Source organism: Oncorhynchus kisutch, linkage group LG8, assembly GCF_002021735.2.
Source record: "Oncorhynchus kisutch isolate 150728-3 linkage group LG8, Okis_V2, whole genome shotgun sequence".
In the NCBI taxonomy this organism is placed as follows: Eukaryota; Metazoa; Chordata; class Actinopteri; order Salmoniformes; family Salmonidae; genus Oncorhynchus; species Oncorhynchus kisutch.
The window spans coordinates 7,578,994-7,592,037 of NC_034181.2; the positions used below are offsets into that span (position 1 = coordinate 7,578,994).

Consider the following 13,044-nt stretch of genomic DNA (forward strand, 5'->3'; position numbering starts at 1 on the left):
TACCTTAACCAATCAGAGTTAATTCCTTAACCATTCAGAGTTAATTCCTTAACCATTCAGAGTTAATACCTTAACCATTCAGAGTTAATTCCATAACCATTCAGAGTTAATTCCTTAACCATTCAGAGTTAATTCCTTAACCATTCAGAGTTATTACCTTAACCATTCAGAGTTAATTCCTTAAAGGTAATACCTTAACCAATCAGAGTTAATACCTTAACCAATCAGAGTTAATTCCTTAACCATTCAGAGTTAATTCCTTAACCATTCAGAGTTAATTCCTTAACCATTCAGAGTTAATTCCTTAACCATTCAGAGTTAATAACTTAACCAATCAGAGTTAATTCCTTAACCATTCAGAGTTAATACCTTAACCATTCAGAGTTAATTCCTTAACCATTCAGAGTTAATTCCTTAACCATTCAGAGTTAATTCCTTAACCATTCAGAGTTAATACCTTAACCATTCAGAGTTAATTCCTTAACCATTCAGAGTTAATTCCTTAACCATTCAGAGTTAATTCCTTAACCATTCAGAGTTAATACCTTAACCATTCAGAGTTAATACCTAACCTTAATTTTAAACACAAAATGTGACATTTGGAACAACTTTAAAATGTGACATTTGGATACCCCAGAGACAGTCATGTTTGATTGGTAGAATACCTCAGAGACAGTCATGTTTGATTGGTAGAATACCCCAGAGACAGTCATGTTTGATTGGTAGAATACCTCAGAGACAGTCATGTTTGATTGGTAGAATACCTCAGACAGTCATGTTTGATTGGTAGAATACCTCAGACCCAGAGACAGTCATGTTTGATTGGTAGAATTCAGAAACAGTCATGTTTGATTGGTAGAATACAGAAACAGTCATGTTTGATTGGTAGAATTCAGAAACAGTCATGTTTGATTGGTAGAATTCAGAAACAGTCATGTGACAGTTTCCAGACCAGACTACCCATGCTGTTATTCTGTTAATGCAAAGCACTCTCCCACACACACACACACACACACACACACACACACACACACACACACACACACACACACACACACACACACACACACACACACACACACACACACACACACACACACACACACATTTTATTCATGATCTTTAATAAATAACAAGGGAGAGGAGGGAAGAGAGAGGGAGAGGAGGGAAGAGAGAGGAATAAGAGAGCAAGAGAGGACACACACACAGGCACACACACACACACATTTCTCAGAGACACCCTGTTAAAACCGTGCTGAAAAGCAGAGACTCACATTCTGTCACATAAATCCTCGGTCACATACAGTACCAGTTACTAGTTCTAGAACACCTGCTCAGTCCAGGGTTTTTCTTCATTTGTACTATTTTCTACATTGTAGAATAACAGTGAAGACATCACAACTATGAAATAACACATATGGAATCATGTAGTAACCACAAAAGTGTTAGATCAAAATATATTTTAGATTCTTCAAAGTAGCCACCCTTTGCCTTGAAGACAGCTTTGCACACTCAAGACAGCTGGCATTCTCTCAACCAGCTTAGTTCATAGTTCTGGTGTCTTCACTATTATTCTACAATGTAGAAGTTTAAAAAAATTAAACCCTGGAATGAGTAGGTGTGTTCTAACTTTTGTGTGCAAACAAAAGTACTTCACTCTATACTTCACTCTCCTTCTACTTCTTTCTCTCTCTGTCTCACTCTCTCTGTCTCACTCTCTCTGTCTCACTCTCTCTCTGTGTCTCACTCTCTCTCTCTCTCTGTCTCACTCTCTCTGTCTCACTCTCTATCTCACTCTCTCTCTCTGTCTTTCTCTCTTTCTCTCTGTCTCACTATCTCTGTCTCTGTCTCACTCTCTCTCTTTATCTCACTCTCTCTCTCTCTGTCTCACTCTCTCTCTCTGTGTCTCTCTCTCTGTCTCACTCTCTTTCTCTGTCTCACTCTCTGTCTCACTCTCTTTCTCTGTCTCACTCTCTTTCTCTGTCTCACTCTCTGTCTCTCTTTGTCTCACTCTCTCTCGCTCACTCACTCTCTCTGTCTCACTCTCTCTCTGTCTCACTCTCTCTCTCTGTCTCACTCTCTCTCTCTGTCTCACTCTCTCAGAACAGTGTATAACTAAGTGACAGTACCTTGTACTCCTTCCCAGCGGAGAGGCAAGGGTTGGGGACACATTGTGGGCAGCAGTGTCCTGGCTGGATCACCAGATTATCGAGCTGTTGGAGACACACACACACACATCAGACGTGTGACAAATTGTGCTGCAATGGAATCACAATGTGTGTGTTTGTGTGAGTATGTGTGTGTGTGTGTGTGTGTGTGTGTGTGCGCGTGCGTGTGGATGTGCATGCATGCGTGTGTGTGTGTGTGTGTGTTTGTGTGAGTATGTGTGTGTGTGCGTGAGTGTTTGTGTGCGTATGTATGTGTGTGTGTGTGTGTGTGACAGTAGTACTAACCGGTTTGCAGGCGACAGGTTGGCATTCTGCTGCATAGCACTGAGGTAGTCCGTTACTACACACACACTTAGAGCACGGGCTGGGACTCCACTCCTCCCCATCCCTGTAGTCATGGTCCTCCCAGGAACAGGAGGCTGTGGAGACATACACACACACACCATGCACAGAGTGTAAGTACAGTAAAGTGTGTGTGTACACTCACTACACCCGTTAGTGAGATGCTATAGATAATGTATGGTATGTATTATACATCTGGCAGTAGAGTGGACAGCCCCAGGGGTCCCTAACACAGGAACAGAGTATATTACATCTGGCAGTAGAGTGGACAGCCCCAGGGGTCCCTAACAAAGGAACAGAGTATATTACATCTGGCAGTAGAGTGGACAGCCCCAGGGGTCCCTAACACAGGAACAGAGTATTATACATCTGGCAGTAGAGTGGACAGCCCCAGGGGTCCCTAACACAGGAACAGAGTATTATACATCTGGCAGTAGAGTGGACAGCCCCAGGGGTCCCTAACAAAGGAACAGAGTATATTACATCTGGCAGTAGAGTGGACAGCCCCAGGGGTCCCTAACACAGGAACAGAGTATTATACATCTGGCAGTAGAGTGGACAGCCCCAGGGGTCCCTAACACAGGAACAGAGTATTATACATCTGGCAGTAGAGTGGACAGCCCCAGGGGTCCCTAACACAGGAACAGAGTATTATACATCTGGCAGTAGAGTGGACAGCCCCAGGGGTCCCTAACACAGGAACAAATGCAAGTGGAGTCAGAACAAATATGATCTATACACTGACAAGATATTGAACTGTCTGTTCTAATAATGGGAATAAATATCCGCAAAGGCATAATGTGGGCAGGAGGACATCTGCACTGAGCTAAAGGCTAGAGCTGCCGCTTTCAAGCAGCAGGCCACTCATCCGGACGCTTTTGAGAAATCCCGCTACGGTCTCCGACGAGCGATCAAACTGGCAAAGCGTCAATACAGGACTAAGATCGTATCCTGCTATACCGCCTTGACACTCGTCAGGTGTGGTAGGACTTGGAAACTATTAAATATTACAAAGGGAAACCCAGCCGTGAGCTGCCCAGTGACACGAGCCTACCAGACAAGCTAAATGCGCTTCTATGCTGGCTTCGAGGCTAGCAACACTGAACCACGCATAAGAGCACCAGCTGCTCTGGGCGACTGTTTGATCTCCCTCTCCATAGCGGATGTGAGGAAGACCTTTAAACAGGATAACATTCAAAGGGCCAGATGGATTACCAGGATGTGTACTCAGACACCAGCTGGCAAGTGTCTTCACTGAGATTTTCAACCTCTCCCTGACCCAGTCTGTAATACCTATATGTTTCAATCCGACCACCATAGTCCAAGGAGAAGAGAGATGGGGAAGAGAGAGGGTAACCAAGGTAACCGTTCTAATTTACTATCACATGAAAGGCTGGTCATCAACACCATAATCCCAGACACCCTGGACCGACTCCAAATCGCATACCGCCTCAACAGATCCAGAGATGACGCAATCTCTGTTGCACTTCACACCTATGTGAAGTGCGCTCAGGCACGTGTGCGCTCAGGCACGTGTGCGCGGGCGTCGCTAGCTTTGAAGCGCTCCTTTTTTGGGGTCCCAGGTCAAAAAAATGTTTGAAATCAATGAGCTAGCAAACAGGTAGCAAACAGACTGCTAGCAAACAGACTGCTGTACAGCTATAGTATCTGGTGCAGCGCAAACGTCACATTGTAGGGAGAGGACTGACATAAATTAATATGCAGCTCCCGAAAAAATGTTGTTGATCAAAACTATGATCTGTTTTCTTTACTCACCTGCAATTGGGCATCAAGCATCAATTACTGGCACAGGCTTACTTTTGTTGAGCCAAAATTGCTTGAAATTCATCATTTACCTATTTTATTTTATTTTACCTTTATTTAACCTTTATTTAACTAGGCAAGTCAGTTAAGAACAAATTCTTATTTTCAATGACGGCCTAGGAACAGTGGGTTAACTGCCTGTTCAGGGGCAGAACGACAGATTTGTACCTTGTCAGCTCGGGGGTTTGAACTTGCAACCTTCCGGTTACTAGTCCAACGCTCTAACCACTAGGCTACCCTGCCGCTAGGCTACCTATGAAGCTTGCATAAAATTAATTATTACATCATCAAAAATGTGTTGTAGACAAAATAATTAAAATGGGGTCATTGTCCATTTGGAAGACCCATTTGCAACCAAGCTTTAACTTACCGACTGATGTCTTGAGATGTTGCTTCAATATATCAACATAATTTTCCTACCTTATGAAGCCATCTATTTTGTGAAGTGCACCAGTCCCTCCTGCAGCAAAGCACCCCCACAACATGATGCTGCCAACCCCATGCTTCACGGTTGGGATGGTGTTCTTCGGCTTGCAAGCCTCCCCCTTTTTCCTCCAAACATAACAATGGTCATTATGACCAAACAGTTCTATTTTTGTTTCATCAGACCAGAGGACATTTCTCCAAAAAGTACGATCTTTGTCCCCATGTGCAGTTAGTTGCAAACCGTAGTCTGGCTTTTTTTGTGGCGGTTTTGGAGCAGTAGCTTCTTCCTTGCTGAGTAGCCTTTCAGGTTCTGTCGATATAGGACTTGTTTTACTGTGGATATAGACACTTTTGTACATGTTGTTTCCTCCAGCATCTTCACAAGGTCCTTTGCTGTTGTTCTGGGATTGATTTGCACTTTTCGCACCAAAGTATGTTCATCTCTAGGAGACAGAACGTGTATCCTTCCTGAGCGGTATGACGGCTACGTAGTCCCATGGTGTTTATACTTGCGTACTATTGTTTGTACAGATGAACATGGTACCTTCAGGCATTTGGAAATTGCTCCCAAGGAAGAACCAGACTTGTGGAGGTCTACAATTTTTTTTCGGAAGACTTGGCTGATTTCTTTTGGACTTTCCCATGATGTCAAGCAAAGAGACACTGAGTTTGAAGGTAGGCCTTGAAATACATCCACAGGTACACCTCCAATTGACTCAAATTATGTCAATTAGCCTATCTGAAGCTTCTAAAGCCATGACATCATTTTCTGGAATTTTCCAAGCAGTTTAAAGCCACAGTCAACTTTGTGTACGTAAACTTCTGACCCACTGGAATTGTGATACAGTGAATTATAAGTGAAATAATCTGTCTGTAAACAATTGTTGGAAAAATGACTTGTGTCATGCACAAAGTAGATGTCCTAACCATATATATATAAACCCATATAAACCCATATGGTTGTTTTTCTTGGAATGTAGGTCTGCGATGAAGGCAAAGACGCTGGAAAGAAATCCCACCTGAAGTTGAGGTGAGATCTTTATAGGATTTACAGCGTCAGATTTGTAATAGCAAAGGGAATTCCCAGTTCAGGCGCTAACTAGCTATGTAGCCGCCATGCGTAGCGCTGCAGGGGGCACAACAGATAAATAATATAACTGACAGCTAACCTTTTGAAGTCCTCAGGCAACGGCTCAAACAGACTCCGAGTCTGGCAGGCTTTCCCCAAGGGTTGGCAACAGTGTACACATTATATGATGCCAACCACAGTACAGGCAATACCGCCCCTCTGCCTAGCTCTGGTCCCTGCCTGAAAGAGTATGGCTTCTATTGGATTCAATTTACCATTTTGATGACAGATGACCTGGATCTGTTGTTGCTTTGGAGGCCATTTTGAGGCGTTAAACTGGAAAGTAAAGTAGAGTTGGTATGAAACTTACCTCCACTGCGGGCACACTTGGGGCAGCAGTCTCCGGCGGGGGTGAAGGCAGTCTGGTCTGGGGGGCAGCTGAGAGGAGGACAGGGTCTCTGTCTACAGGATACACTACCCCCAGAACACACACACACCTGGCACTGGGGGGCACTCCACTGACTGTCATGCTGTGGATGGGTGGATGGTGGGGAGGGAGTAATGTTTACTGTTCATTCTTATTGTTTATTTTACTTTTGTATATTATCTACCTCACTTGCTTTGGCAATGTTAACATATGTTTCCCATGCCAATAAAGCCCCTTGAATTGAATTGAATTGAGAGGGAGAGACAGACAGACATATATACAGACAGACAGACAGACCGACCGAGAGAGAGAGACAGACAGACAGACAGACAGACAGACAGACAGACCGAGAGAGACAGACAGACAGACCGACCGAGAGAGAGAGACAGACAGACAGACCGAGAGAGACAGACAGACAGACAGACAGACAGACAGACAGACAGACAGACAGACAGACAGACAGACAGACCGAGAGAGACAGACAGACAGACAGACAGACAGACAGACAGACAGACAGACAGACAGACAGACAGACAGACAGACAGACAGACAGACAGACAGACAGACAGACAGAGAATGAAAAGGTAATCTTGACCGCTATCAGTAATCTATAAATCTCTACTCCAGTGTAATGTAATCTATCAGTAATCTATAAATCTCTACTCCAGTGTAATGTAATCTATCTGTAATCTATAAATCTCCACTCCAGTGTAATGTAATCTATCAGTAATCTATCAATCTCTACTCCAGTGTAATGTAATCTATCAGTAATCTATAAATCTCTACTCCAGTGTAATGTAATCTATCAGTAATCTATAAATCTCTACTCCAGTGTAATGTAATCTATCAGTAATCTATACATCTCTACTCCAGTGTTTCACCTTCCGAGCCCCAATCTAAAATAAATGTTGAACACAATCTTCAGTAAATAACCACATAAATCATTATTCTGCTATTGTGCCACATATACCCGAATACAGTTTAATCTCCTCTCCCCTTCACCAACCCACAGAGAGCTTTTGGAAGACCCAGGCAGACCCTCTAAAAAAACATGAGTTCCCTGCCTCAGGAGTAGAGCCTTGTGAAAAGTGTGAAAGACACTTGATGCTTCAGAGACACCAATGGAATCCTAAACCTCAGGCCAAAGTGGCTTGTTAGGAAGCTTGTTCTACCTAAAAAGATTGGCCTCCAGCCAGCTCTCTCTTGTTGCTCCCAAATGGCACACTATTCACTACATACAGTAGTGCACCACCAAGGGCCCTTAGGGTTCTGGTCAAAAGTAGTGCACTAAACAGAGAATAGGGTGTGATTTGGGACATAGGCTCTGTGTGAGATGGCGAAAGAGGAGAAGCTAACAAGAAAGAGATTGTGTGTTGAGAGGGGAGAGGGGAGAGGAGAGGGTTATAGGGGAGAGGAGAGGGGAGAGGAGAGAGGAGGGGACAGAGGAGAGAAGAGAGGAGAGAAGAGGGGACAGAGGAGAGGAGAGGAGAGAGGAGAGAAGAGGGGACAGAGGAGAGGAGAGAAGAGGAGAGGAGAGGGGACAGAGGAGAGTAGAGGAGAGAGGAGAGAAGAGGGGACAGAGGAGAGGAGAGGAGAGAGGAGAGAAGAGGGGACAGAGGAGAGGAGAGGAGAGGAGAGGAGAGGAGACGAGAGGAGAGGAGAGGAGAGGAGAGGAGAGGAGAGGAGAGGAGAGGAGAGGAGAGGAGAGGAGAGGAGAGGAGAGGAGAGGAGAGGAGAGGAGAGGAGAGGAGAGGAGAGGAGAGGAGAGGAGAGGAGAGGAGAGGAGAGGAGAGGAGAGGAGATGGACAGAGGAGAGGAGAGAAGAGGAGAGAAGAGGGGACAGAGGAGAGGAGAGAGGAAGACAGATGTTTTCTCTGGTCCTCCACAGTGGACCGTGTCACCTACTGACCCCATAAACAGCTTCTTTATGCTGACAAGAGCCCTGGGAGGAGGGCAGGCACTCTGGACAACACTGGTTGGGAGGGATCCTCAACCGCTCTCCCTGAGGAGACACACAGACAGAATACAGTATCAGTTCCCTGTAGTTGACAACCATGTTTAATGCAGGTTGGAAAGAGAACTGTGAATGGCTCTTCTCCTTTGGTCTATTTTCAATAAAACGGGAACATATAGAAACAGATTCATTTAAACAGTTAATGCAGAATGGAAGACAACATGTGATCTGTGGTTAAAAGGTCGATTCTATTTCAATTACAGTCAATTCAGGAAAATCCAACTCCATTTCTCTTAAAGGCCATATTGGGTAAAATGCCATTTTATCTCTGTTCTTTCTTAGTCAGGTCAGTAAATAAATATCAATTACGGTCCCATTCTCATTTGCTTCTTAACAGTACCAAAAATTAGAACAGGTCATGGTAGAAATAGTTTTAGTTACTTATCACCGTTGTCCTGGAATTCTCTCCCGAACATTTTCAAATGTGATGATCTAGTTTCGTTGGTGGAGTTTAAACACTTGATCAATGTACAGTCGTGGCGAAAGGTTTTGAGAATGACACAAATATGAATTTCCACAAAGTTTGCTGCCTCAGTGTCTTTAGATATTTTTGTCAGATGTTACTATGGAATACTGAAGTATAATTACAAGCATTTCATAAGTGTCAAAGGCTTTTATTGACAATTACATGAAGTTGATGCAGAGTCAATATTTGCAGTGTTGACCCTTCTTTTTAAGACCTCTGCAATCCGTCCTAGCATGCTGTCAATTAACTTCTGGGCCACATCCTGACTGATGGCAGCCCATTCTTGCATAATCAATGCTGGGAGTTTGTCAGAATTTGTGGGTTTTTGTTTGTCCACCTGCCTCTTGAGGATTGACCACAAGTTCTCAATGGGATTAAGGTTTGGGGAGTTTCCTGGCTGTAGACCCAAAATATTGATGTTTTGTTCCCTGAGCCACTTAGTTATCACTTTTGCCTTATGGCAAGGTGCTCCATCATGCTGGAAAAGGCATTGTTCATCACCAAACTGTTCCTGGATGGTTGGGAGAAGTTGCTCTCGGAGGATGTGTTGGTACCATTCTTTATACATGGCTGTGTTCTTAGGCAAACTTGTGAGTGAGCCCACTCCCTTGGCTGAGAAGCAACCTCACACATGAATGGTCTCAGGATGCTTTACTGTTGGCATGACACAGGACTGATGGTAGCGCTCACCTTATCTTCTCCGGACAAGCTTTTTTCCGGATGCCCCAAACAATCGGAAAGGGGATTCATCTTTGAAAATGACTTTACCCCAGTCCTCAGCAGTCCAATCACTGTACCTTTTGCAGAATATCAGTCTGTCCCTGATGTTTTTCCTGGAGAGAAGTGGCTTCTTTGCTGCCCTTCTTGACACCAGGACATCCTACAAAAGTCTTGCCTCACTGTACGTGCAGATGCACTCACACCTGCCTGCTGCCATTCCTGAGCAAGCTCTGTACTGGTGGTGCCCCGATCCCGCAGCTGAATCAACTTTAGGAGACGGTCCTGGCGCTTGCTGGACTTTCTTGGGCGCCCTGAAGCCTTCTTCACAATAATTGACCCGTTCTCCTTGACGTTCTTGATGATCCGATAAATGGTTGATTTAGGTGCAATCTTACTGGCAGCAATAAACTTGCTAGGTGAAGCCCCTTTTGTGCAAAGCAATGATGACGGCACATGTTTCCTTGCAGGTAACCATAGTTGACAGAGGAAGAACAATGATTCCAAGCACCACCCTCCTTTTGAAGCTTCCAGTCTGTTATTCAAACTCAATCAGCATGACAGAGTGATCTCCAGCCTTGTCCTCGTCAACACTCACAGCTGTGTTTACGAGATAATCACTGACATGTCAGCTGGTCCTTTTGTGGCAGGGCTGAAATGCAGTGGAAATATTTTTTGGGGAGATTCAGTTAATTTGAATGGCAAATAGGGACTTAATTGCAAATCATCTGATCACACTCTTCATACCATTCTGGAATATATGCAAATTACCATCATACAAACAAGCAGACTTTGTGAAAATTCATTTTCGTGTCATTCTCAAAACTTTTGGCCACGACTGTATATATCATAGAAGAGTGTAATTGTTTTTAGGCCAGATGTTTTTAGGCCAGATGTTTTTAGGCCAGATGTTTTTAGGCCAGATGTTTTTAGGCCAGATGTTTTTAGGCCAGATGTTTTTAGGCCAGATGTTTTTAGGCCAGATGTTTTTAGGCCAGATGTTTTTAGTCCAGATGTTTGTGTTTTTAATGTAATGTGTTATTGTTGTACTGTATGTGTGTTTATAGTTGTGTTTAATGGTGTGTTAGTGTATGTAGTGTGTGTTAGTGTATGTAAGTTGTTTTGTCTGAAACGTTGTTCCCCCTGCTGCTATTGGACCAGGTCTCTCTTGGAAAAGAGATGTTATCTCAATGAGAAAAACCTGTATAAATAACGGTTAAACAATTTATTTTAAATGCTTTTCGATGACGAAAATGTTGAATTGGAATTTGGTTAAATTCCTAAATTGATTGGAATTGAAACGAGCGAATATACTGGGTGTTTCAGAGAAAGAGTGAACTACCTCCCCAATCTCTCCTCCTGCATCACATCATCATCATTCTGTCTTTCTAGTGTATACTACCTCCCCCATCTCTCCTCCTGCATCACACATCATCATTCTGTCTTTCTAGTGTGAACTACCTCCCCCATCTCTCCTCCTGCATCACACATCATCATTCTGTCTTTCTAGTGTGAACTACCTCCCCCATCTCTCCTCCTGCATCACACATCATCATTCTGTCTTTCTTTTCTTATTCTAACCCACCGTTGAAACATACCAACAAATGGACAACGGAAGAGAGTAGAGGGACAGAGAACAGAGAGGAATGAGGGACAGAGAACAGAGAGGAATGAGGGACAGAGAACAGAGAGGAATGAGGGACAGGGAACAGAGAGGAATGAGGGACAGAGAACAGAGAACAGAGAGGAATGAGGGACAGAGAACAGAGAGGAATGAGGGACATGGAACAGAGGAGGAATGAGGGACAGAGAACAGAGAGGAATGAGGGACAAGGAACAGAGAGGAATGAGGGACAGAGAACAGAGAGGAATGAGGGACAGGGAACAGAGAGGAATGAGGGACAGAGAACAGAGAGGAATGAGGGACAGAGAACAGAGAGGCATGAGGGACAGAGAACCAGAGAGGATTGAGGGACAGAGAACGGAGAGGAATGAGGGACAGAGAACAGAGAGGAATGAGGGACAGGGAACAGAGAGGAATGAGGGACAGAGAACAGAAGAGGAATGAGGGACAGGGAACAGAGAGGAATGAGGGACAGAGAACAGAGAGGAATGAGGGACAGGGGGCAACAGAGAGGATGAGGGACAGAGAACAGGAGGAGGATATGAGGGACAGGGAACCAGAGCGGGAATGAGGGACAGAGAACAGAGAGGAATGAGGGACAGGGAAAGGACGGAACGAGGGACAGGGTAACAGAGAGAACGAGGAGCAGGGAACAGAGAGGAATGAGGGACGAGGAACCAGAGAGGAATGAGGACAGGGAACAGAGAGAGAATGAGGGCACAGAGAAAGAAGAGGAATGAGGGAAGGGACACAGAGAGGAATGAGGGACAGAGAAGAGAGGAATGAGGACAGAGAACAGAGAGGAATTGAGGGACACGAGAAACAGAGAGGAATAAGGGACATGAGAAAGAGAGGAATGAGGGACAGAGTACAGAGAGGAATGAGGGCTAAGTGGAACAGAGAGGGATGAGGGACAGGGAATAGTTATCATTTTGAATGAATAACATAAGGAAAACGTCAGAACCTGAAATATTTCAGAGCTGTGTTCATCCTAAAATCTCCACACTATGGTGAGGAGGAGATCTGATAGAAGACACTATGGTGAGGAGAGGAGATCTGATGGAAGACACTATGGTGAGGAGGAGATCTGATAGAAGACACTATGGTGAGGAGGAGATCTGATAGAAGACACTATGGTGAGGAGGAGATCTGATAGAAGACACTATGGTGAGGAGGAGATCTGATAGAAGACACTATGGTGAGGAGAAGATCTGATAGAAGAGGTTGGACGGGATGTCTCAGAGGAGAGGGGAGGTTGGACGGGATGTCTCAGAGGAGAGGTGAGGTTGGATGGGATGTCTCTTGGGAGAGGGGAGGTTGGTTGGGATGTCTCTTGGGAGAGGGGAGGTTGGTTGGGATGTCTCTTGGGAGAGGTGAGGTTGGTTGGGATGTCTCAAAGGAGAGGGGAGGTTGGTTGGGATGTCTCAGAGGAGAGGGGAGGTTGGTTGGGATATCTCTTGGGAGAGGGGAGGTTGGTTGGGACGTCTCAGAGGAGAGGGGAGGTTGGTTGGTATGTCTCAGAGGAGTGGGGAGGTTGGTTGGGATGTCCTCAGAGGAGAGGGGAGGTTGGTTGGATGTTTCAGAGGAGAGGGGAGGTTGGTTGGGATGTCTCAGAGGAGAGGGGAGGTTGGTTGGTATGTCTCAGAGGAGAGGGGAGGTTGGTTGGGATGTCTCAGAGGAGAGGGGAGGTTGGTTGGGATGTCTCAGAGGAGGGGGGAGGTTGGACGGGATGTCTCAGAGGAGAGGGGAGGTTGGTTGGGATGTCTCAGAGGAGGGGGGAGGTTGGAGCGGGATGTCTCAGAGGAGAGGGGAGGTTAGACGGAATGCCCTGACAGTGTTGTTAGCTTTACATCTAGATTACTAATCAATGCAGGAGAACAGAGAGACGAGGATGGAGGAACGGGGCACACAACTGTTTATAAGACACCCAGCTATTCATTCAATCAATTATTCATTAATTAATTCAT

At 44.9% G+C, this 13,044-nt stretch overlaps 1 protein-coding gene across 1 annotated transcript in view; it reads right to left on the reverse strand.

Moving 5' to 3' along the window:
• The window catches only part of LOC109884593 (extracellular matrix protein FRAS1), a gene marked incomplete in the record, with an annotated part of 348,159 nt that overhangs the window by 196,327 nt on the left and 138,788 nt on the right, over positions 1-13,044 (reverse strand). Inside the window, 4 exon segments of the mRNA XM_031829488.1 lie at positions 2,130-2,213; positions 2,454-2,587; positions 6,200-6,359; positions 8,166-8,258. Of these exon segments, the coding sequence (XP_031685348.1) occupies positions 2,130-2,213; positions 2,454-2,587; positions 6,200-6,359; positions 8,166-8,258 (471 nt within the window).